At 51.4% G+C, this 24069-nt stretch overlaps 1 protein-coding gene across 9 annotated transcripts in view; it reads right to left on the bottom strand.

The window, feature by feature from the left end:
• Positions 1–24069, bottom strand: part of CUX1 (cut like homeobox 1) — a 458571-nt gene that overhangs the window by 9606 nt on the left and 424896 nt on the right. For 6 of the 9 annotated variants that reach the window (XM_064295901.1, XM_064295900.1, XM_064295899.1 and 3 more), the window contains one exon: positions 13920–20540. The exons of the other annotated variants lie outside the window; for them this stretch is intronic. In XM_064295901.1, coding sequence (XP_064151971.1) covers positions 19832–20540 — 709 coding nt within the window. In that variant the 3' untranslated portion in view covers positions 13920–19831. Of the gene's footprint in view, positions 1–13919; positions 20541–24069 lie in introns of those variants that run through there. 9 annotated transcript variants of the gene reach the window in all.

The following is a 24069-nucleotide window of genomic DNA, read 5'->3' as shown; positions in this document are numbered from 1 at the left end:
ACTCTGCCCACGGTCACAGGGCCAGGATCTGGCCAGGGCTAGGACCAAACCCAGGGTGTCCATCCCAGCTATGTCTAAGTCCTTCTGCCACATCAGGGACCTGACTCCTTTAGGCCCTTTGCCCAGGTGGCTCCAAGTGGATTTCCTCCTCCAGGCATACCTGGCAGGCAGGTGGTGTCAGTAGGTGGCAGAGTGAGGGGTCTGAGGGCAGGGCTGGGCCACGGAGGAGCACGCTGGGTGCAGGGTTGGGGTCTGGCCTTCAGCCTGTAGGCCCTGCATGGCCTCCTCCACGGGCTTTAACCAGGGTCCTGTGGTGGGGGCGGAGCCCAGGGAAGAAAGGAGGACCCTCTTCTGTGTCTCAGGGGGAGACAACAAATGCCATGGTTGCATGGTGCCACTTAGAGTTTCTATTAACCTGGTACAGCCCACGGTCCTTCCTCAAGCACAGTAATGTGTTAAAAGATTGAGCTTGAGTTGCATTTTTGAGCTGATATTATGGTAAAGTTATCTAAAAGAGGGGTGTTAGGTGTTTGCACAGGGGTGCAATTTCAATACTTGCCACAGGCGCCATTTTCCATAGATACACGGTTGGCTGCACCAGGCTAAGTGAAACTGCTCAGTGCAATAACTGCCACACCTGCCATACCCTAGTTAGGCCTCTGCATGGCCGCTGGTCTGGGCATGGAGTACTGGATCCCAGGCCTGTGGGCCCGGCCTGGAGAGCAGGACAGCCTGCTGCCCCATCACACTTAGGAGGGCGGTGGATGGGAGTCTAGAGGGGAGGGCCTGGACTGAGGGAGGAGCCTTGGGTGTCCATAACCAGAGCTTGTCTAACAATGGTGCTCAGACTGATGATGTGGGGGGAGGGTGTGGACAGATACCCTGGGACAAGTGGAAGGTGCTGAGCCCAGAGAACACAGGCTCAGGTGGGCAGCACCCCGCCTTCAGGGATGAGGGCCCAGAGAACAGAACAGACAGGGCTGGGAGAGGGGAAATCTATGGAGTGTGGACCCTTGTCCTTGGAGGTATACAAGCAGCATGTACGGAGGGGACCAACATACTGCATGAAATGCCAGAGGGACAGCTCAGCCACCAGTCCAGGTCTACCCCCAGTGTGGTCTGGGCCAGGGTCCCTGGGGTAGGAGTGACTTACAGCTCCCGTGGCCATCTGTGGGCCCGGGCAAGGCAAGTGGGTTCGGGGCCGGGTTTCGGGTTTCCTGTGCATTTGTGTTGTGCCTGCTGTGGCCTTGTGAGTGTGTGAGGGCCCCTACCCAGCCAGAGCCCGGTCACCCTGCAAGGGCCAGTTTGTTATGCTGGCCCAGACTCTGGGGGAGCTGCTGAGCATGGGGGAGGCTGTCCTTGAGGAGGTGGCTCTGGGTGACATGGAGGGCTGGCCAGCATGCACTCGCAGCTGGAATGGAGGCACAGAGCAGAGGCTGGCAGAGGCAGGCACTGGAGGTCTGGGGAAGGCACGCAGGGGGTTGAGGCTCACAGGCAGGGCCTGGACACCGTCTGGGAGCAGCAGAACCCAGCTGGGATCGCAGCCTTACCCAGAGCTGTGCTTTGGAACCTCACCCAGACGGGAGGTGGGGGATGAGACGGTCAGGAGACAGTGCTTGAGTTCCCGAGGGGCAGCCTCAGTTACAGGCCCCACTCAGGGAAGACAACGGCCACAGTGACACCATCACAGAAGCACACAAGCCTGCCATGTGAGGGACCCCTGGCCACCAGCCCCTGCTTCCCCTCACCACTGGAGAAAGGAATATGCAAACTAGAAAGTTGGGGGTCACATCTCCAGGAGGCCACTTAGTATCGAGGGAGGGGCCTAAGCGGGGCTCCTCTCTGGAATTCTGGCCTTGCCTTTATAGGAATTTCGTGACCCTGGGCAAGACACCTGACTTCTCCCAGTCTTGTCTGTAAAATGGAGATGAGAGGCCCCTGGAGAAGCTGGATTGGCTGCTGGGCAGTGGTTGAGCAGGACTGCTCTCCTGAGAAAACCTGGAGACCACCTGAGGCAAGGAGGTGCTGGGGACACCAACCCTGAGTGATGCTGCGGCGACAGAGGCAAAGGCCCAGAACTTTGGACAAGGACCAGCCGGGCTCTGATAAGGCACAAGGGGTCAGTCTCAGCAGAGCACAGTCCACAGGAGAAGTGAGCCAGAGCTGAGGTGCCCCCGCCACTTGGTGAGAAGCAAGAGGGCGTCTGAGCCCATTGCCGGGCTTGTTCCGTTTTACTGGCCTGGATACACTTCAGAGTTAAGGGCTCGGTGGAGCGCTGGGGGCAGCCCTGCAGAGCCAGGTTCCTTCTCCTCAGGCGGAGCTGCTGATGCCTCCCACCCCCAGCCTCCAGGACCTCCCTCATAGCCAGTCCAGCCTCAGGCCTCGCCTGCAGCCCTGCAGTCTTCAGGCTGCCCTACTGTGTGGTGCTTTAACCCTGCCCTGGCCATCCCACCTGAAAGGGACAAAGGCCTAGGAGGGACAAAGGCCTTAGCGATTCCCCGGAGCTCGGGAATCCCACCATGGGCAGGCCGAAGTGACAGCAGGCTGCGGCCGTAAACCCTTCCCAATCACGCCCAGCATTGGGGAAAGGCTCTGGAATGTTTTGGAGGCATTTGGAACCTAGGAGTTGCTTTTATTGCGCAAGCTACTGTGTGCCAGACATCATACTGGGCACTGGAAAGACGACAAGATGATCTCCCACCCCTGGCCCTTGCCCTGGGGGTGGGGGGTGCTTGCGGGCCCTGGGGAAGTCAGGTCCACGTCAGGGCATGGAGGGAGAACTTCATTCTGCTTGGGGTATAGCAGGCAGCACCAGCGGTTTCACCGTAGATGTAATATTTGAGTTGGGCCTTGAGGGATGAATGAGAGTTTGCCAAACAGGGATGGGCAAGTGAGGAGGGTTTTCCAGGCCGAGGGAATAGCCTGTACAAAGGTGAGGGGGTGGACAGGTATTTGGAAGGTTCAGGGAGTAAAGCCAGCCTGTGGAGTCCCTGGGTGGTGTAAACAGTTAATATGCTTGGCTGCTAAAAGAAAGGTTGGTGGTTTGAGTCCACCCAGAGGTGCCTTGGAAGAAAGGCCTGGTGATCTATTTCCAAAACATCAGCCATTAGAAACTGTGTGGAGCACAGTTCTACTCTGACACACACAGGGTCACGATGAGTTGGAATTGACTCAATGGCAGCTGGTATAGCCAACCTGTCACTCCCTGCAAATTAACCTTGTCCAGGTGAGATGAGGGTGCATGCCCCTTGTGGTCTGGGGGAGTTTTCCTGCAGGATGGGAGCTCTGGAGTTGATGGGAGGGGTGTGGAGTCCTAAGCAGGCCCCAGCCTTGAAGGCAGAGGGAGAGCGTGGCCGTGGCCGAGGTGGAGAAGGCAGGACAGGCTTGGGTCCACTCTGGCAGAGGGCAGTGGATGGCTCTAGATTCTGAACATGCTAAATGTGCTGTCCCCAAAGAGGAGGCAGGTAGAGGTGAGTGCAGAGGACCCTCTCAGGAACCTTCATGGTAAAGCAGGGAAGGTGGAGTGGCAGCTGAGGGAGGAGGTCTTTAACTCGGGGAGAGAGGGGTACAGGGGCTGCGGATACAGGAGGAAGGGGGTACTCGGGAGGGGCAGGATGCAGCACTGGGCGAGGAGGGTCCCATGATCAGGGGGACTTCCTCCAGGCAGGAGGGGTGGGCTTGGCCCAGATGCTGAGAAGCCCCTGTGTGTAGGCGGGACCTTGAGGACCCACCCAGGCCCTGAGCCAGGAGGTGAGCTGGGCTGTGAGGAAGTGCTGTGGTAAAGGGACTGAGGGCCTGGCCTGGCTTGGCACCATGAGTCGGTGGTATGCCAGGCCCCCCGGTCAGGTGAGGAGGGTTCTTTGGACAGTGGAGCATGGGGTCTTGGGGCAAGGCAGTAGAAGGTTCTGGTGAGAGTCGCGGACCACACTGTTATACAGACCCAGGAGGCCCGTGCCTGAAACTAGACCCCTAACGGGCAGAGAGAGCAGCAGCCAAGTTTGGCTGTGGTGCACGAGGTGCTAGGGGAGCAGCTAAGGGGACAACATGAGTGGCGGGATGCGCCCTGCCTGAGGCTGGAGACGCAGGGGGAGAGCTCCATGCCCGGGGAAGGGGAGGGGGCTAAACCCAGCAGTGGATGAGTAAGACAATAGAGATGACAGTTTTAGCTAGTAGACCCTGAGAAGAGGTGGCAGGACATCGGGGGATATCAGGAGGAAGTGCTACTAGGCACCATGTTGAACAGAGTGTCGACAAGTAAGGAGGGGTCGTTGGGGGTCGTTGGCATCTCAGGCTACAGAAAGCTGAGGGTGGGAGGGGAGCTTGGGGCAGGCGCTGGGGCCTAGGGGCCTGTGGGGCTGGGACTGGGGTGAGCTCACTCTCTGGACAGAGGCTTGGCTGGGATTCGCAGAGCCATGGGCAGAACTGCGGGGGGAGTGGGGGATGCAAGAGAAGGGCCTTCAGGAATAGAGGATGTAAGCAGGGGCAGGGGTGGGCAGGGAGAGGGAGAGGCTGTGTGGGGGGCGGGGGCAGTGGTAGAAGGTCCAGAGCCAGGTGGAGGGTTGGCCTCAGATGAGACAGAGACCCCCTCGCCTGACGGCCCCCTCCCCTTATGAAATGTGTGGTGAGTCATTCCTCTGGGAGAATCTGGGAAGACTTCCTGGAGGGTGCATTTCTCAGAGGGGAGAAAGAAACAAATATCATGGTCAAGACTTAAGGAGACAGGGCCCTGTGACTGAAGGTACTATTTCTGCCTGCGGACCAGTTATAGCCTGGAACTTACAGCAACTGGAGTCCAATGGCAAAGGCCTGGGGTGTTGTGCCCGTTGCTTTTGGAAGGTGGGGGACGCTGTGTTATTAAACCAGCCACCACAGGCCAGGCAGGAGTGGTAGGGCTCTGCAGTACAAACTGTCTCTCTCAGCTTGGGGGCTCTGAGAGGGACTGGAGCCGGGACCACATCCATCTCCTCCCTGCCTCTGGACCTGTGTAATCCGAGAGGTGACCAGAGATGGCTGCGACCCCTCCCTTGCTGAGAGACGCCATCCCTTTGCTCCTATGCAAGGGTGTCCCACAGAAGTCTCTTCCACCCTCTCTCCTGCTGCATGAATTCTTGCTTCTCCTTTCCATACACATGTTGTCGCTATTGTCAGCTGCCATCAAGTCGGCCCCAACTCATGGCAACTCCATGCACAACGGAGTCCTGCGCCATCCTAGTCCTGTGCCATCCCCATGACCAATTTTGGATTGGACCGTTGTGATCCATAGGGTTTTTGGAAGTAGATTGCCAGGCCTTTCTTCCTAGTCTGTCTTAGTCTGGAAGCTCTGTGGAAACCTGTTCAGCATCTAAGCAACACGCACACCTCCACTGACAGATGGGCGGTAGCTGTGCGTGAGGTGCCTTGGCTGGGAATCGAACTTGGGTCTCCGGCTGGAAGGGGAGACTTCTACCATTAAACCACCACTACCCCTATAAGCATACAAACATATTATTTATCCTATTTGAAACACACACATCCATACACACACACACACACACACACATCTACATGCAGCTTCACTTTATTCCAGTGTCCCCTCCAGAAGGTTCCTTGAAGGAGTGGTCTACTCAGTCCCTAATCCTCTCCCCCATTTTCTCACACCATTCTGGTCAGGCTTTCGTCCCCACACCAAAGAAACTGCTCTTGTCAAGGTCACCAATGACCTCTACACGTTGCTGCGTCCTCATTTCTCAGCTCTTATCTTCCCTGGCCCACTGGCGGCTGGCTCCAGCCTCCTTCCCCCCGCTGGCTGCTCCTTCCCAGTTTCCTTTGCTGGGTCCTGTCACTCAGCTCTGGATGCCACCGGTGCACCCAAGGCTCAGCCCCGGGACCACATTTCCTTTCCTCTCGGTAGCTGGAATGCTCCTTCACCCTGGCCATCTTACATGCCACTCGGAAGCTGACAACGCCCCAGATCCCACCTTCTGCCCATATCTCCCTGTTCCCATCTCCACTGAGATGTCTAGCTGGTACCTCAATCTTAACAGATGCCAATATAAGCTGGATCCCCTTCCCAAATCTACATCACCCCAACAGGACCCCCTGCTGCACACCTCCTGGGGTGTCATTCTCTGTAAGGGCAAGTCTGTCCCCAGTGGCTGACCAAAACCCTTGGGCTATCCTTGCTCCTTACATCTAATCTGTCGAAGTCCTGGTTCTGGCTCTACCTTCAAAATGTGTCCAGAATTCAATCACTTCTCACCACCGCCGCCACCCTGGTCCAAGTCACCATCTCGTTTCGATTATGGCAACACGCTCCTCTCTGGTCTCCTTGTTCCCACCCTCACGCCTACAACCTAGTCATGACACAGCCACCAGAGTGAGCATTTTAAAAAGTCAAATCAGATCACTGTGCTCAACCCTTTCTAGGGGCTCCCACACCACTCAGTCAAAGCCCAAACCCCTACAGTGGCCGACAGGGCCCCAGGCACTCCGCCCCCGCTTTAGCTCTCTGACCTCATCACCTGCCTCGCTTCCACCTGGCCACTTTGCTCCAGCCATTCTGGCTCCCAGGCACACTTGCACCACAGGACCTTTGCACCCTCTGCCTGGAGTGTTCTTCCCCTGGATGTCTGCAGGGCTTATTCCCTCACCCGTCAAGCCTCTGTTCAAATATTACCTTCTTAGTGAGCACCCAGTGTAAGACTTCAGCCCTTCCACTTGCTCTTCCAATCCTCCTTAACCTCTTTTTCTCCTGTAACGTTTATCCCCTTCTAAAAACCAGTTACTGGTGAGCTGATTCTGATTGATGGTGACCCCCTGTGTGTCAGAGTAGGACTGCTCCACAGGGCTTTCACTGGCTGATTCGGAAGCAGTATCACCCGGCCTTTCTTTTGAGGTGCCTGTGAGTGGACTTGAATCTCCAGCCTTTCAGTTAGCAGCCAAGGACATTAACTGTGTGTACCACCCAGGGAGTCCTAGCCCCTTCTAAGCTATGATGTAATCCACATATTTATTATGTTTACCGTCTGTCTGCCCCTATTGGAAGGTCAGCTCTGGTGTTTGTTCTCTGCTGTAACCCTGTGTCCTAGAGCACTGGAACTCGGTTAGCACTCAGTGCATATTAGTTGATGGGCTGAGTGGATTCTACCCAGCAGGGAGGCAGCCCTGCGCCCTCTAGGTGGAAGGATGGCTCCCAGAGCTGCAGGCCCGCCCGGGCTGGACAGGGCTGGCTGAGGAGAGGCAGCCAGAGCCTGGCAGGGTCAGCTGGCCCTCTGTTCATCCCCTCCTGCCAGGCCACGTGGCGGCATCAGGCCTGCAGGTCTGCCAGTGCCGCAGCCCAGGGGCCATCCTGCACCCACATCAAGGAGCGTATTCTTCTTGGAGGGGGGCGCAGGCATGTCCCCCCTGTCTGGGAGCCCCTCCCCTCACTCCAAGCATGTCTGTAGAGCGCTCTTAACTACACCAAATCCTTCCAGACATCAGACTGAAAGAACAGACTTCCCCCAGAGCAGCGGCCACTCTACACCCAGGAGGGCTAGGCTGCTTTTATCAAAGGCGTGGTAGGAACATGCGCAAGAAACCGTCACCCGGTCCACCCCTCCCCAGCTTGTCTGATCGTGGCTCCCCTGATTCGCCACGCCTGGCCTCTGTGTAGCCTTCAGCTTAGAGGGCCTCTCCTGCCTGCCCGACCGTTCCTCTCCGTATTTCTCGGCTGCTCCCCTGGGAAGCCCTCCAGCCCTCCCCCAAGTCAGGCAGCCCCGTACTACAAGCCACAGGACCAGCCAGTCGCACTGGGCCATGGTTCTACAGCCCGGCCTGCCTCCCCGCTGGGCTGTGAGGGGAGGCCGCTGGACACCACGCTGGGGCATGTCACTGGGCACAGAGTGAGTATTCTGAGTAAGTATCTGCTGAGTAAATCAAGGGAAGGTACCTGTGCAGGGCCAAGAGGTTACCCACTAGAAGCCAGGAGCAACCCACTCCCGTTGTGACAGCCAAGAATGCTCCCAGACATTGCCAAACGTCCCGAGGGGCAAAATCACCCTCAGTTGAGAACCACTGATCTAGAGAATCTCTCGGGGGCTCGCATCTCCTCAAACATAGTAGCTTCTGTGTTTGGCTAAAATGTGGCAGGGGTCAGTCTCAACAGATGCTTAAATCAACCAAAGAAGGTAAAGATCTTAAAGAGGAAACCACCCACCCACAGTAAGAGGTAGCCCCCCCTCCAAAAGCGTGAGGAGTGAGGGTCTTTTCTTCCTTCGGCTGATTCCAGGGGCGGCAGCCAGAGCCCAAGTGTTTGGCCCACAGCCCACAGGGGGCTGAAGAGAGAGCTGCTGAATCTAGGGGACTCTGCTGCTCATCTCGTGCATCCATCAACACAACACCGAATCACCAGTGGTGATATAAGGGCCGGCAGCCAACTGGCTGGTCTTCTGGTAAACTGGTGAAAGTATCTGATTCTGAGTAGGGCAGAGTCAAGAACTGGCTCAGAAGCCCAGGACTCCTCCTGGTCTAATACAAGATGAAAACAACTTTGACTGGAGGGAGCTACTCCAGCAACCTGAAGACGATGACATTAACGACATTCTCATCAACAACCACAACGAACGTGTTCTGTGCGCCCGCGTGGGCACTGTGCTAAACAGCTTATAGGTATTATCACTTAATCCTCCCAGTAGAACCTGTAAGTCTGGCATTGCTACGTTCCTTTTATAGAGAAGGAAACTGAAGCTCAAAGGTGTGAAATCCAGAAAACATTTTCCAGAAGAGATTTCCTGAGCATCTGCTAAGAGTTGACCAAAGTCACCAGCTGGCAAGAGGAGACAGGGAGAACCAGGTGCGGTGCTGTGACTGCCACAGCCGACCTCAGCTCCTGCCCCTGTAAAATGAGAGGGATCCTTAAACTTTGCTCCTGGGAGCCCCCACGGTACCCCAGAGCAGCTCCGCTTTGACCTGTCCACTAACTGTTTTGCTTGAAAAACCTCCTTCCCATTGCCATTTTGAGTCAGCACGTCTCTGAAAGGCCTGCCCATACCTGGGCCCAGAGTGCATCCCCCTGCTCTGTGAACTCTGCTCGCTACACATCGGGTGAGTCAGACTTGGATCAGTGGCCTGCCGACCACGAGCCCCCACCAACATCTCTACAGCTTTCTCGAGCTGAGTTCCCAGCTTGGCTCCCACCCCAAGCCACCTTCCAGGAACCAATGGTGCTCTGAAGCAGGGGCCAGCACCTGTGTGCCCCCAGGCCGGCACCCTAACTTGGTGGAGGAAGTAGCTACACCCCAAGGCAGCTACTTGGAGGTTTTTAAAAACACAAGCAGACAGGTCACTGCAGACAACTCATTTACTCTGATAATTACATCATCACATAGCATCACCCTCTGCAGTTGGGTTTCTTCAGAGCATCAAACAAATCGCGTCACTTTGTTCAGACCCACTTAACGGTAGGGAAGGGAGACAGACGAGGCATGGAGAGGGAAAGCAATATACCTGGGGCCAGGGCAACAGCCACTGCAGTCAGGGCGGGCAAAACTCACTTGCTTTTTCTGTCTCTGGAGTCAGCCCTGCACAACCACCTGCGACTGCAGTGTTGCTAAATTAAATCTCACATTACAAGCACGTGGGGAGACTTCCTGGCTAAGCAGGCATTGTGCTACATGATTTTTCACATTTTATATTTTAGTTTCGCTAACAGACTTTTAAGAAGTGGGCCATAACTAAGCTAGCCATCAGAAAAGGAGCAGAACGTTAGCGGAGTCAGATTTAAGCTTTTTAAAACTTGAAATTGGCAGAATGCTATGGTTTTATGCTAATTTCTCCCATCTGAGGGGGTCGTTCTAGATGCACTTATGTCTCTGAGTGACCAGAAAAGACAGAGGGACCAGGGGGAGCACCGGAAGCTCATGGGAGGCTGTGTCCTGTGCTCTGGGGTCTCTCACCGGGGGAAGGATCGCATCCAGCTCAACCTGGGGAGAGACGCTCATGCTTCTGAATCGCGTGTGCTTCATACTCTGAAGTGTACAAATGAGTGCACATGAAGTAATAACCCTTCCCCCACCAGCCACACATCAGTAAGGACAGTGATTCTTTTCCCACCCGGCAGGTCTCGAGATGAGCAACACCCTCCGAGTCACAAACATCTGACCAGCCTGGCAGCTAACTCAGAAGAGCCCTCCTACCACCGGCACTGAGCCCTGCCTGGCTGGAAAGAGGGTCCCTTCTCAGGAGCCTTCCCATTCCAGAAACCCACAAGACATGGTCACTTCTTTCCCAACGGTAACAGGTGTCCTGGCTGGACCTTCTTCACAGCAGGACTCAGGGACAAAGCAAGAGACCCCACAGAGCATGCGAGGTGAGGCGAAGGCCAAGCCCAGGCCACTGGCCAGGTGTGGGCTGTTCCACTGAGGTACCTGGCCAGGGCTCTGAGTCATTGAAGCCCGATTTATTGGCCGCGACCATCAACCCAGTGCTGCGCTCAGCGCTTCCGGCCATCATTCCTGGTCCTGACAACAACCCTGTGTGCTAGAAATGATGGTATACCCATTTTACAGACAGGAAGCAATGATGGGAGAGAAAGTGTTGGGTCCAGGGGAACACAGCGGTAAAGGTGACAACAGCAAGCAGGAACGCAATGCACTTATGGGGTGCCTGGATGAAGAGCCGGCTGAGAGTCGGGCCCGCTGTAGCCCGCACCCCCGACAAATCCCGTCCCCAGCGCCAGGTTTCTGCTGCCACCTGCTTGGACACCACGCACCAGAGCAAGCACAGGGTAGAGAGACAGCTACCTGGGTCATGGCCATCCCCGATGTGCCATTTGGACCCAGAACGAAAGTGTTTGCTGCTTCTCCTCAGGCCAGAGCACTTAAAAAAAAAACAAAAAAAACAAAACAACCCACACATGCTTGTGTTTGTATAAAAGATATTTACTTCAATTATCACACCTAGGGTGCTAGTGAATAATAATAATACATGGTGTGAGTTTCATACAGTGATATTGCTTTTCCATATCATATAGGGACTGTTGTACAGTGCTGAGAACAAACATCGTATGGCTAACCAAAGACAGAAGGGACAATGCCGAGGGGCCGACGGGTGCCTCCCCCACCCCGCGCCAGCCAGATCAACTTCGACTCTTAATGTTGAAACAAATAGCAAGAAATAAAAATGTTACCAGAGATGTGTCACAGCAACACAACAGAGGCTTCTCAAAGCTATTTGTACAAAAATGATGCTTTTTTTGTTTGTTTTTTTTTGTATATATTTTTTTTTTTTGGTCAACTGGGTCTCTGTGAGGATTAAAAAAAAAAAAACTGTGATTTGTGAGTATTAACAAACGAGCTCTAAAAACATCTACGACTTAGTGCGTTACAGAAAATATAAAATACTGCTAAAATGTAAGACACCACAATACGCGGGGGCGGGTGGGGGGAACTGAGCTTATTAGAAGAGTTCTCAGGAAGAAGTCCACCACTTTGTGTGAGCTTGTCTTGTGCTGTGCTAGTAGTCTGGACAGGAGCGTGACGCCACCCGCTCTCAGGGCAAGTAGTTATTGCACAAAATGCAAAGAGCTAGGTCTCTTACTCAGTGGAAAGGGACATGGGGAAAACCACCTTTGTTTCGCTTTTGTTTTATAACAAGCTATCCTCAAATGCTTTAAGAATTTTGAACAAGTCCTCACATCTCCAAAATGCACAGCATTTTCTGAGGGGCCTCAGAGGGTGGGATGTGAGATGCCCGTTTTCTCGAGAGAAGAGGCAGAAAACGGCAGGATGGAGAAATGCATAGACTAATTAGAGAAAAACGAAGACCCTTTGGGGGGATGGGAGCAATTATTTTATTAGAGGGCTTTCTTTCAAAGAGACAAGAACAGTTCAGAGAGGGGGAAAGCCATGGCATAAAAGGAAACGTTCTGCCAAGTGAGTCAGATGGTTGGTAGGCCCTTGCCTACCGCGGGTGAGCTTCCTTCTAAAGGGCCCACGGGGCAGGGCTTGAGGTCCACAGGTCCACCCCACCCCCACATTAAGAAGCAACTGGGTGTCTTGTCGGCTGTGCTTCTAGCCAAAGAAAGCTCTTCCCCACAGCAAACATTCCTTTGCCCACCACATTAAGGGGCAAGGGGCTCCCCCATGACCTCCTAGATGAGTCTCAAGCCACAGCGGGTACTAACGAACACTGCTGCTTCACAAGACGGTTTTGACCAACTTCGTATGCAAGGAAAACGACAGCATAAACCAACTAAAACACAGCCACCCATGTGAGCCTTGCAAGAAACCACTCTCTCACTTGGAAGTAATACTCTTGACTGGGCCGCCACGCCCTTTCTGACAAGGGCTCGCCGAAACTTCATGAACCCAGAAGTCTTACCAGAGGCTCTAGGAGGCTTTGGGGAACTGAACTTGGCTTTGCAAAGCTTTATCTGCAGCTCCTCACACGAGTGTCCTTCACCTCAGCACTTCTTTACACTGGTAGATTTTTGTTCATCAGCTCTCTCATTTATAGGGTTAGAAATAGAGACCACCGTTTCTGGTGGCTACTCTGGAGACAGGTGTCTGATTCTGCTGGAGAACACCCCTCCCCTCTCCCCGCTCCCCCCCCAACAAATCCCCAGGCTCTTGAGTTCTTTTGAGGGGGCAGGAAGCAGAGGACAGTAACCACTGGAGTGATAACAAAAGCACTTATACCAACAAAAACAACAACACAAAACACACTCCTGATAAGTACTTCAAATGATTAACCTAATAATAAATAGAAGAGGATAGAAATAATTTTTTTTTCCCTTTCCCTCAAGGAAACATCCTTTTATAATTATCCTCATGCACGCTGGCCTGTCAGTAGCAGTTAGTCCATCTCAAGGGGAAAAAGGTAAGTGCTAGAAGGGATGGGTGTGGTCTCAGACACTTGCTTCGGAGGGGTCTCAGCTGCTGAGTCACCAACCCCCCCGCCCCCCACCTCCCACCACACCAAGCCGTCGCTTCCGCCAGAGCCCGTGGGCCCTATACATCCAGCTCAGGGGTCAGCAGAGGCAGGCTGAGAGATTGGAGGGGGTGAGGGAGGCTTGTTTTCCCTTCAGTTCATGAACAAACGGAACTACAGTGAACATACTCATCCACAACCTGAATCGTCCTGGTCTAAAGCTTACTTTGAGTTCATTTGGTGTGCAATACCTTATCTTTTAAAAACGAAGAAAAGCGATTTCTATTGCACAGAGCTTTTACACGTAGTCATCTATTTAAGTGCTTTCTGTTTAAAGCAAACTACAAGAAAAAAAAAAAAAAAGGAAAAAGAGGAAGAAAGAACAAAAGACCACTTCCAGGCGTCTTGCTGAACGGTGTCTTGTTTCACCAACGGAAGTCCCAACGCTTTCGTACATTCTGTGCTTCTGATTATTTTCCATAGGGATGTAGTCGTGACATTGGGATATAAGGCACCTTTCCTTTCTGATCACAGAAAGCTTGATACATAGCATCTAGCATATTGTGTGTTTGAAGTTAAAGCCTAACTACAGAAATTACAGTAACAGAGACTGTCCTTCTTAACATCACTGAGTAAACGAAAATGATCCAGGAAGGGCAACTCACAGGTATTTTTTAGTTTACTCACAGGGGAACAGGGAAGTGCACATTTATGCATAGCCTACTGTCTTTCTCTCACTAGCCTTTTTTAGGATTCTTCGCCTACAATGCCCAACTTTTAAAGTCAGCATTTTGGAGGAGACTAGGCGCTTTGGAAATGTCTTGTTAAAGCTAAATGTCACTTCATCCAGAAACGAAAAGTCAAGACGATGCCACTGACAGCAAGGATGTGGTTTCTTTGGCGGGGGAGGTGGTGTTGAGGGCAGCAGGCAGGGCACGGGCAGGGGGCTGTTCCTGTAGGTGGGACAGACGGGAGAACTGTACAAGAATTGCCTTCCATTTGTCCCTTATAGGGAAGAGGCACACAGGCTGCTGGGGCTTCCGGGGTCAGGAAGAGCCCAGGAGCAGGGCCGGAACTCAGTTTGGGTTATGCTGGATGCATGCTCCAATGCCCCCTCTCTTCTGACCTGATTCCTGCTGAGAGTTTTGTCCTTGGCTTTCAGCACATCTCTCTGTTTCACAGGCTGGATCTTTTTGGAACTTTAATTGGGAGCTTGTTTTCCCTTCTTTTCCTGGTGGTTTTATATTTCAAAAGGCAGAATGGGAATAAAAATGTTGTCAAATTGTACTATTCTCCAAGCATGCAAGTGTGCTGGCCAGACTGGCATTGAATGCACCTGGAGATTGAACTACATAATGTTAGAAAGTCCCATGCCCCCACCTTGCTGCTCAGGGCCTTGGGGGCCATGAAGGCTTCCTTAATGTCATCAGGCCCAAATGAAACTGCGGGAGAATTGGGGGTGAATTTCTAAGGGTGAGCTTTTGCCCAAGCACGACATGATGACAAAATCATGAAGCCCCACTCCCAAACTCTCTGTACCAGGAGACCACCTTGGCCACATCCAACCAGCAGCCCCGGGAGCTGGCTTTCTTGGGCACTGGATGGTAACTGCAACATTCTTCTTGAAAGAAAAGCTCATGTGATTGAAGACCAGGCATGCAGGCTGGACAAAGTCAGATCCTCTTCCGTCCTTTAGAGGCTTCCAAAGGAGAGCTCACAATGGCACTAAAAATCGCAACCCCCGGTGCCAGCTAGAGACAACAATAACTGCAGAGTCACTATCACCAGGCAGGAATCCTGGGGAGGTGTCCTCATGTGGCCAGTTTGGGGCAGCTCAGGGCAAGGGGAATGGCTGTGATGGATCTTAACAGCTGAGCAGGAATGGACAGAAAGCAAAGCAGACCAAAGACCCCAGACCTCAGGAAACAGCTGCTAGAGCTTCAGAAACAGGTGGAAGCCAAGAAAAAAAACCCAAGAGCACAGTTGTCTGTCCACACGGTATTCACAGCAGAGAAAAAAAAAAAAAAAAATTTACCAGGCCAAGATATACTCCCATTTGCCGCACTTCTAGCCTTTCATCCCCCTTCAGCCCACTTGCCTCATGGTTCTGAGGAGTGGGAGGTGTGGAGTGTTGTCAGCTGAAGAACACAGGTCAGTGAGGTAGAAGGGAACACATGAGGAGTGTGAAGACATGGAGGACATCCAGGGAGGAGCAGGGGAGCCCCCTCTCCTCAGCAGGAGCCAAATCTCCAGCCTAAAGTAATGCCGATAACAACCCACCGTGCTTCCCACACATTCCTGGAACCTTGCATGGCTCCACTTCCCCCACACAGCTGGCTCACTGGCCTCAAGAGTGGGGGCTTGGAATGACGGAAGGGCAGCCTTTTGTTTTGATAGGCCTGCCAAGAGGCGCCTGTCATATTGCATTTAAGGCAAAGACTGTCGTTCACTGGCTCAAAATTCAGTAAGTCATTATCACCATTTTACTTTGTGCTGATCCCAGAAGGACATGGGTATATTCTCCTTGGTTCCTCTGCTAATTCAGTGAGATTAGTTTTTCTAAAATCAGAGGAATGAAAAACATTGCATAGAATGTCAGAGTTCATTAATCACCCCTGTATCAAAGAACGCGAGTTCAGGCGGAACGAAGGAATCCAGAGCAGCCTTCACGGGGAGGCACCTGCCTGCGCTCACCCGGTCACTTACACTTTTGCTCTGATCTCTCCCAGGGCGTGATTGATTCCCCACCTCGGGACAGTTGGCCAAGGCGCAGAGCTTTCCCTTCTGATTAGAGCACAACCTGCCTCCTTGGTTTGCTTGTGAGCTGCCTGACTGACATGGCCCTGGCTGGGAGGCAGATCGGGTGGGAGAGCTTGGGTGGACTGTTTCCTTCCGCCTAGAGCTGGCTGTCTGGGCGTGTGTGTGTGTGTGTGTGTGTGTGGAGTCTGTTCAGGCCACAGAGAGAACACAGAGGAAATTTCACCCCGAAGCTTTTTAACACCAACCAGCAGACCTGAATGTCCACATTTGACAGGAGAGTTTTTAAATGGGGGGAGAAAACAAAGACGCCAACAGGAAGGAAACTGGGCAGGGAGGCAGCTGTGCTTGGGAAGGACAAGGAACTATTCCGGGGAGGCCATAAACTGTATCTCTTGCCTCACTGATTTTCCCAGACATAGTGGCCACGGTTTGATAGTCATCATTCAGGTCAAGGTCCTGGCATTTCTCGGAGACTTCTCTCAACCTGTGTCCTGGAACAGTCTGCCCGATCCGGCCCCAGGAGATGATGATCTAGCCTCCTCAGGGCCGTGGGGTTCCTCAGGTAGCCTTAGTTCAGCCTGGTGATGAGCATCACCGAGGTGTGCTAACTGGCCATGGTAATCCTTTTTCAACAAGAGAGGTCTGGCGAACAAATCGCAGATATCCTGACTGATTCAGAAGTCTGAGAGAGGAGGCTACCTGGAAGCTAGATGGGGAGAAGACTCCCTTTTCTAGGATAGAAGTGAGCAAGGATGGGGTCTTGGACAGAACCCACACACCCTCTACCTCAGACACCACCAGAGGACTCAGGCAGGACCCAAGGGCCAAGAGGCTAAATGTGAACACTGATTTTATGCTGAGTCTCCACTTAGCTAGCTAAGTAATGGCAAAAGCCTTAACTCCAGAGTTATGAACACTGCCTCCAATTAACAAAAAGAGGCCATTTAAAATGGTATAATGGAGCTTGTAATTAAGCGTTAGTGTTTTAGACGGAACCGTTCCCCCCCAGGGGAGAGGTACAAATCAGCTTTTGAAGCTGATAGAGCGTAAAGAGAGGAGGGTCTGCTGCCTGCAGGAGTTACTGTTTGGAACGACAGCCAGTGGAAAGTAAACCACAAGAGGATGCTTTTCAAGGCACTTGAATATTGCTTATCAAGAAGACAGATCAACCTTTAGACTCAAACTGAGGGGCCCAACAAGGAGGGGGGCACTCGCCCTCCACGTTTGTTATGAGTGGCAGCTCTTAGAAGTATTACAGACAGTGAAAACTCAACACAAGAGATCATGAGATTGGGATCGCACAAAAGAAAAAATAAAAATAAATAAATAATCGAGAAAAAATACAAACACAGAACCATAAGCAAAAATTTAACCAACTGATTGTATCAAGCACTCTGATGTAAGTCTGGCAAAAAAGACAGAATGGACATCAACAACCACCAACTCCTCTGGCTTAAAAAAAAAACAAAACAAAAAAACAGAACAACAACAAAAACGATTCAATTGCTTGGAAGAGCCAAAGTGGCTCTTTTGGACTGTTACTATTTGGCCACTAGGATGGGCAAATCTATATGCCTCAATTTTCTCAGATTTAACACCTTTGTAAATAACAGTTATGCCTTTAAAACTAAAAACACTGCCCTAATGTTTCCCGCTAACTTCCTTCTTTTCATTCTAATGATGTTTAGAGCTTCATCACACACGATGACACAAATCCCTCGAGGTTTTCGTGGAGAGGACACCACAGTACTGTCTGCGGTTCTGCTACTCACTGTCCTAAGGGTCACTAACGTGAACTCGCTCTTTTGCACGCACCTGAACTGAGCCAGATGGTAACCCACTTTTCCTTACAATCCTCCAGTTTGAATTCTGTTTTCACTGAACCAGGTTTCAAGTTGAGATAATGCAACCATCCCAACCAAACGGCCTGCCTCCCAGCCTCCTAGAGCCTTCTGGAAACTTCGTATTCATGAAAAGGCATTGTCTTTAGTGTAGTGACTCTTAAAATTTGTGAAATCTTGAATTAAGTGCTGCAGTTGCAGGTTAAAAAGACTGTAAATGAAATACGTAATTTCTAAAATATCATGCAAGAAACGTGGTTTCACATCTTACAGTCAAAGGCCTACAAGTTAATTAATACAAGCACACTGAGGTGTAAAAGCGGGAGCATACCTTGAAAATTATAACTCCCTCCCACCCCCCCAAATCAAAAAAAGTAATATTAATTAAACTTAAGAAATAATGAATGCACCATTAAAATGTCATCCAAAGATGTTGACCTAAGACAAAAGGTTTCAATGATACACGATACGGTCAAAAAGTTTTCAATCAGTAATATACAGTATGACAACTACATCTTGTAAATTATACCCAATACTGCCGGCAGTCTATCCCTCTAAAGAATATTTGCCCCTTTCATCCCTTCCTAACAATCAGATAATAAAATACAGCACCTATAAATAAGCAAAAAAAAAAATATATATATATACCGAAATCATCTATTGTTAGTTTAAAGATATGGCAATAAAGGAGTCTAAATTAGCAAACTTGTAGAAGCCATAACTGATAAAACAGCTTATTGAAAAAAGGTGGCAGTAATGCACTCTATGTGTGCACAGGTACTTAAGAAAATACACAGACGTATAAAATTGCACACACGCACACACGCACACTCTCATCCACCTCTATTCTCACGCATCTACACATAGACAACAGGAGGAATCAGAGACAAGTTAGACTTTTGATTTGTACTTAGACTGTCCTAAAACTGTGCATAAAAGAACTTTCCAAGAGGCAGAATGAATGAAGGGCAAATGGTCTGGTCTGGAAGTGAAGAGCATCAACATTTTGGTGTAAGTGTGGGCCATGTCTGTGAGGGTGGGTGCAGAGCCCAGACTGCCACGTTCTCTCTTCTGCAGGGAAGGAAGCTTCCCACGACTTCAACATAGTCATCAGTGCTTGTGGTGGGAAGCCAGGGAAAGAGAGTGTGTGTGCAAGCCCTGCCCAGGCCCAGGGAGCATCTTCCCCTGGTAGGGCTCAGTCCATCAGGCGCCCGGGAGAGTGGTGTGAGGTGTGGTGCCTTCTGTGCCAAGGAAAGACTGCTGTCTACAAGGGGCAGGACCCCGTTGTGGCCCCAGGTTCTAAACAGGGCCCCAGAACTGCCTGCTGGGACCTTACCGGCCGACTCTTTCCTGCTGTCTTTAAATGCTTGCGCATGTGCAGGCGCACGAACACAGACGTAGACACCATAAATTACACAAAACGAACAGGAACATGCTACAGTTCTAACTTGTCTCCCAAACCTCCCAGACATGAGGTCTGATCAGCGTGCTCTGCGGTTAGAGGTTAAAAAGCAGATTATAAAATACCTAGATTCGGATCTTTTCTTTTTGTCCTGATTTGGCCTAGAATGGAGTGTATTAAACAAACCCTGGTCAGCAAAAGCCCAGAGTCAGTTAAAGCTATGGATCAATGTGCACTACATGTCAGGATTCTATTCATGTACAAGAAAACACTACGTCAGCTACCACAAAATCAGATATTTTCCTGATGTGACTTTTCTTCTTGTTAAAAAATATGTGGAGTAAATGTGTTTTATTTTAATTCAAAGTTTTCAAACGAGAAGATTCTTTTCTTGAAAATATTTAGGAATCCAAACTAGTGTGTTTAGAGTCGCTTTGACTGTGCAATCTCTTAGTGGCAACTGGACAGCTACAAAAACTCTTTAATTTTTCTGAAAAAATCCCCCCCCCCACTTTTTTTTTTCCTGGTTTAAGAAGATAATAGTGTATTATCGCTCTGAAGCCATTAGATGGCAGATAAAAAGCCCCCTTTTAATATGTGGGTTTGATTTTTTTTTTTTTAAGCCCACACGAAAGAGGAGGGCGCAAGGCAAAGCTGTAAGAGTTATTCCAGAATCTGTGGAAATCACTTAGGGCAATAAAAAAAACACTTCAGGGTACAAAAAAGCTCGACTACACATTTCCGTTTTCTTCCTTGAAAACACGACATAGATTGGGCTTAATGCTCCTTTGTTTTCTATATGCACCTTGGCCTATGGCGATTTTGCCCTGTGGCCCGCAGGGCGGTAAGTGCGCAACACGTCCGGCCTGGGGTCGCCGCGCCCCTCCCGGCTACTGGCCCGACGGCCCGGCTCGGCCGGACTCGGCCGGGCGGCGGCCTCTCAGAACTCCCATTCGATGGGCTCCTCCCGGCTGGCGGCCTTCTCCAGGCGGTGGATTATGCTGTTCAAGTTCGCGGCCTTCTTCTTCCTCAGGGGGTTGTCTCGCGAGTCCCTGGCGCCCGCCGCCTCCGGGAGGCCGAAGAGGCTCTGCAGCGAGCTGGCCCGGCGGGCGCAGGGCGGCGGCGCGCTGGTGCTTGGCAAAGCGGAACTCCTCGCGGCGCCCTCCCGGGCCTGGCCGGGGCCCTCGGCGGCCGGGGCGGCTGAGGTAGCGGCGTCCTCCCCGGCCGTGGGCGCAGCGGCGTCGGCGGCAGGGTTTGGCACGGGCCCCGGTCCGTCCGCAGGGCCCTCTGGCGGCGGCGGTGGCGGCGGAGCCCTTGACTGGCCCTCGTCGTCGGCGTCGTCCGGGGCCTGGGTCGCCGAGGGCGGCGGCTCCGCCTTCTCCGGCGGCCGCGGCGCCTCTTCGCGCTCCTCCGGGGCCGCGGCCGCCTCGGCCGGCCCTCCCTGAGACTTGGCGGCGGCCGCGGGGCCGCCCGACTCCTCGGTGTCCGCAGCGCCTGGGCCCTCTGCAGCCTCTACGCCGTCGCAGCTGTCGCCCTCCGAGCTGGGCACTGCCCTACCGCTTCGGGCCGACGGGGAGTCGCTGGCCCCGGTTTGGCCCTGGCTCCCGGCCTGAATTTCCTCAATGAACAGTTCTCTGCGGATCCGGGACCTACGAGACAGAAGCAGGGCGAGCACCATGAGGTGGCTGCTGTGAACCTGCAGGCACAGGCCCCTTTCCTCCCAGGCCTTCTGCCAGACCCAGCCCACCATCTCTGCCTGCCCACATAGGTGTCCAAACCCCTTCTCCCCACCACAGGGCATCCTCACAGTCCCACCTGGCGACTCTCCACAGCCAGGGAGGGCACCCCACTCCTGTGTCACTCTCCACCTTCGCTAGCCTACAACGGAGACTGAGCAAAGCTCCCAGTGTTTCCCAAACTCATTCTTGCCTGATGCTTCTGAATATGTCCTCCCTTGGCTGGAATGCCATCCCCTTCTCCACTAGGATAAAGCTCCAATGTTATTTATTTAATGGCATATCCCCCCTCAACTAGGCTGTGAAAGCAGAGGTCCCATTTACTCTTCACAAACCCCAGGCCTAACATTGCCCTTGGAATACAGGAATAAATGCTGACTGAATAAACAAATGCAACTGCAGGTTGACTGGTAACCACCGCTTCCTCATCAGGACCTCACGAGAGAGAACCAGTTCTTAGAGAATGCCCAAAGAGAAACTTCAGCTTCCAGCCCTAAGCCACCGAGTTAGCCGGTTCTGGTCCAGGCTAGGGTAGGGATCTCACCAATTTGTGTATTTTCAACTAGCTGCCTCCTCTGAAAGGAAAGGACCAGGTCCGTTTTTGATCAAACAGAAAAAGACCAAATACATGCTCCAACAAATCAAAAAAAGTGAGTTTTAATCAAGCCAAGTTCAGCCTACAGTGGAAGGTATGTTCTGGTACTTTGCTGGGACAATGTACCATCTCTTGAAGGGCCTGCTTTCTGTTTTGGAGCCCTTGGTGACCCCATGAAAGGGCTCTTGTTTTAAGTCTGTTTTTACTCTAAAGTTACTCCTCTCATCATGCTCACAGTATAGGCCCAATTAAAGGCCTCTCTAGGTCTTTCTTCCCAAGAGTTGAAGCCTCTGATGACATGGAAACCACTAGTGGAAAAGCATCTTGGGTCAATTAATACCAAGCCCAACATCTTGTACAGAGAGAGCCTGCAGAAAAGCACTTGGGGCAGGCATGCATGGAAATATTTTCTGCATTACATGCAACTCCATAAAGGTCAACTTTTTTGAGAGTGTTGGAGCCTGGGAGAATATGGTTGTATTTAGTCAATAGATCCGTACTCTGGTAGAGTTGTTATCCGTTACATAGTTACTTGCTCCCTGCATGTGGTAAGCTCTGAACTTTGTCCAGGATGAAGATTTGGGATCTAGAGTTGCAGGGCGAGGTCCTGAGAACCTTCCCAGACCTTCCTAGAGGCAATAGTGAACTTTCTTCCTTCTCTGGGGCTGCCTTAGGCATAGGCTCTTGGGCACTAGGCTGTGATGGTACACCTGTTTTTTACTGGCTTTTCAGCAGGGCTTCAAACCGGTTCTTCTTGGTTCAGTCATGGCTGAGGAATAGGAAGTGAAACCGCCAACAGACACGAAGTTTTAAAATTTGAGTGAACTGAAACAATAACCCAAATGGGAAAAATTACTGGTCAAAGCCCTACTAGAAACCTAATCTCCCTCTTAGAAAAAGAAGGGTGGCTTACGTGTTACATAGTGACCTCATTTCTTGTGTGATTTTGAGCAGAGTCAGAAATGGCAATGCCCCGTTCAAAGATGGTGGCTGACTGCACCACTTTGACTGTGTGTCACTCTCTATACTCTTGGCAATAATTCAGTCTCCTGCATCAGGCTCCCGAAAGGGCTCACTATGCCTCTTCCAAGTCTCTCATTCCAGGGCTTTGACCCGTAATTTTATAACTGGCAAGTACCTCTGCCCAGATACTCAGTAATCTACCGCTTCGTGTGCTCCTGTCCAGAGCTGTCATACTCGCGTTTATTAAGAGTAAATAAAATATTAACTGTATAGTATAGGACACAAATTAGACACTAAAAAAAAAGTAACTATTCTTACTACCCAGTGGCCTTTTGATGGACAGAACACTTGTTATAGGCTCTAAGGCTGAGGGAGAAGGGCTGGGGGGAGGGAGAGGACAAATTCATGCCTGGAGCATGGCATCTGGGCTGCCCCCGGACCTGGGTGGAACCCTGGCTTCCACACTCACCAGCCTGGCCATCAATGTGCAGAACCTGTCCCTGTAAAATGGAGCTAACAGCACTGCCCTCACCGCCGACAGGAAGATTTAATGAGGTTTAACTCTTAGTGCATTGCCTAGCACATACTAGGGTGCTCGACAGATGTGAGATACCATCCTTCTTATCTTAGGTTTGTCTTTGTGTTCACAAGGAAGATTCTCTTCTGGTGTAGGAAGCCCAGGTCTCAGGAGCAGTTCTGGTTTTCAGACAAGTCACACAAAGATCACGGAATGCCAAGGGCTAAGGACGCAGAAGAACTTCTACTGGGGGGGGCCTGTCCTCCCAAGAGGTGAACAGGTGTCTTTTGGGGAATGCTGTTTTGGCCTTCCCAGCCTCATTCCTGGGTAAATGGTCAGCCTGCATTACTTCGGATTACCTCAGGGTGAAAGGATAAGAGAAGTAAAGCTTTATTTATTTATTTCTTTGAGAGAGGTGAAAATGACTCCAAGTCTTACTCCCTGAGGGTTCAGCGGGGCAGGAGGGAAAAAAAAAAAAAATCAACTTTTCTTATTTAACTCCTGTTGAAAAAATGTGAAAACCCCCTTTTTCATTTAGGATTGAGCATATTCAGTGTATGCTTATGAGCGCGGCTGCGTGCCAGTGCTGCTGTGAAGCTCTGTGGGGTACACCAGGGTAAGCCGGATGTGGTCTGTGCTCAGCACGCAGTGGAAGAGCTAGTCAGGGAGAGCGCTGTTTGAATCTCAGCTCTTCAGTTTACCAGCTGAGTGACCTTGGGCAAGTGACTGTGATTCTCTGAGCTTTGTGCTGATTCTAAATGATTGGTACTCACTTCTCACCCAACCTATTCTTTTGCTTATAAATTTTTTCTCTAGTTCAGCCTTTCTTTCAAGACCCTGCTCATCTCACACCTCTTCCATATGTTTCCAGACCTCTGCAGCAGGAGAAACCAACCTCTGCCCTTGTTCTCCCATTTGCCTGCTTTGCTATGGAGTTATTTTTGAAAGAAAACATTTATTGAGTGTCTATTCTGGATCTGGACTCATTCATTAAGTTTTGAGCTCCTATTGCTATTCTTTCTCTATTTTTTTGCCAAGGGTGTATAGCTGAATTTGTTAATGTAACGCACAAATGAGGTATCACCACAACGGTCAGCTGACCACCAGGTAATGGGCATTAATTACTGTGGCTGTCAGAAGGTAAGCAAGGCAAGTGACAGCAGATGAGAAACCCAGAGAGCATGCCCTGGCCAGGGGGCTGTGACTGCCACTCAGCTGAGGCCTGTAGGGGGACCAGGGGAAAAGGTGACCCAAGCAGGGCCAGGAAAAAATGATTTTGGAGGTATTTTTTATAACTGGCAAGTACCTCTGCCCAAATACTCAGTAATCCACAGCTTTGTGTGGTCCTGTCCAGAGCTACCATACTT

Source organism: Loxodonta africana, chromosome 12 (assembly GCF_030014295.1).
Source record: "Loxodonta africana isolate mLoxAfr1 chromosome 12, mLoxAfr1.hap2, whole genome shotgun sequence".
NCBI classification, from domain to species: domain Eukaryota; kingdom Metazoa; phylum Chordata; class Mammalia; order Proboscidea; family Elephantidae; genus Loxodonta; species Loxodonta africana.
This window is presented reverse-complemented; position numbering and strand designations above follow the sequence as displayed.